The 1512-nt window shown below is 38.9% G+C and overlaps 1 protein-coding gene across 1 annotated transcript in view; it reads left to right on the top strand.

Moving 5' to 3' along the window:
* LOC122342465 (protein arginine N-methyltransferase 8-B-like) overlaps positions 1 to 1504 on the top strand; it is an 11826-nt gene extending 10322 nt beyond the window's left edge. Inside the window, exons 9-10 of the mRNA XM_043236287.1 lie at positions 330 to 451; positions 742 to 1504. Of these exons, the coding sequence (XP_043092222.1) occupies positions 330 to 451; positions 742 to 825 (206 nt within the window). The 3' untranslated portion in view covers positions 826 to 1504. The remainder of the gene's footprint in view (positions 1 to 329; positions 452 to 741) is intronic.
* Positions 1505 to 1512: the final 8 nt, after the last annotated feature.

Genomic DNA, 1512 nt, shown 5'->3' on the forward strand with positions numbered 1-1512 from the left:
AAAAAAAAACAAAAAAAAAAACAAACAAAAAAAAAAAACAGAACGATCGTGACCCTAGTATCGATCCGCTCACTGTAAGTTTATCCTTCTTACTGGATGGCTGCTTCTGAAATAATTATATACTTGGGCATGAAATATAGATTTAGATATTGAAGTTTAAATTATATATAGGCCGAGAAGAAAGACAACATGGAGTGGTCAGGAGAGGCCATAATATTCGACCTCAGAATCCTACAACTGATCAATCAGAATCAAGTGTTTCAGAGAGCAGCGTAACAATGCGCTACATATTTATTGTACATATTTTATTTCTGTTTTTCTTACTGTAGCACCAGACGCCCCGTACACACACTGGAAGCAGACAGTGTTTTATCTGGAGGAATATCTGACTGTGAAAAGAGGAGAGGAGATAGTCGGCACCGTCAGCATGAAGCCAAACGAGAAGAACGCAGTAAGAACCCACCTAATTAATAATCAAAAAATATTTAATATCTCATTTTTTTGCTTCGTTTTAAGTGTAGCCAAAATATGCAAAAATGTACACACTGCCATTCAAATGCTTTGGGTGAATAAAATTTTAAACACGTTTTTTATGCAAAGCAAGGCTGAATTTAGTTGTGAAATATTATTACAATTAAAAAATGTGAAAACAGTTTTCTATTTGAATGGCACTGCAACTCTCCTGTTTCTTTTTTCCTTAGAATTAAATCGCGATTTAACATTGTTTTTTTATTCATCCAGCGTGATCTGGATTTTACCTTCGAGCTGGATTTTAAAGGTCAGCTATGCGAGGCCGCTATCGCTCACGACTACAAGATGCGCTAAGTGTCCAGCAGCGGCGAGAGACGGTTCGTGACGGCACTCAGAGAAGCAGAGGCAGGGGCCGCCCCGGATCACGGCTACAGCCCTGCTGCTGGAAAAAGACGGAAACGGAGAGAAAGACCAGCACACAAGTTGTTATCTCTGGGAGTCTTGCCAACGTTTTTGGAGCGGGGTGGCACTTCTAGCAATAGCGGCCTTGCCTTCGCCGACTCTAGCCTGCACTAGTACGCCATCTCTCCGACCCGACTGTTCTGGGGCCAGCTGACTACACCCCGCTGCAAACAAAAGAATGTCATGCTCTTATGAATGTTAAGTGTTAGTGTACGGTTACTTTGCTTTTGCATTAGGAGCGTGGGATGAGATAATTACTATTGAAGGTTGTGCTTCCACGTCCCAGGCATTAAAATATCTCAGTTTAATATTAGATTGTGATAATTCATTTGCTGGACTTTTCAAACTATTTCTCAATGCAGTAAAGTAAGAGATATCATAGATTTAAATCAGGTTTTAACGAAACCCAGGTCATTTTCAGAAAATAGTACTTTTTATTTTGCGCTAAAAATAATTCACTGCTTACTTAAATATCATCGGCCAACGCTAAGAACAATAGGTTATTTTTTCTGTAAAGCATTAATAATGTTTTTTTGTGTGTGGTTTTTTTGTTGGCAAATACAACTGATGCTTTAAGAA

This window comes from Puntigrus tetrazona, chromosome 4 (genome assembly GCF_018831695.1).
Source record: "Puntigrus tetrazona isolate hp1 chromosome 4, ASM1883169v1, whole genome shotgun sequence".
Taxonomy (NCBI): domain Eukaryota; kingdom Metazoa; phylum Chordata; class Actinopteri; order Cypriniformes; family Cyprinidae; genus Puntigrus; species Puntigrus tetrazona.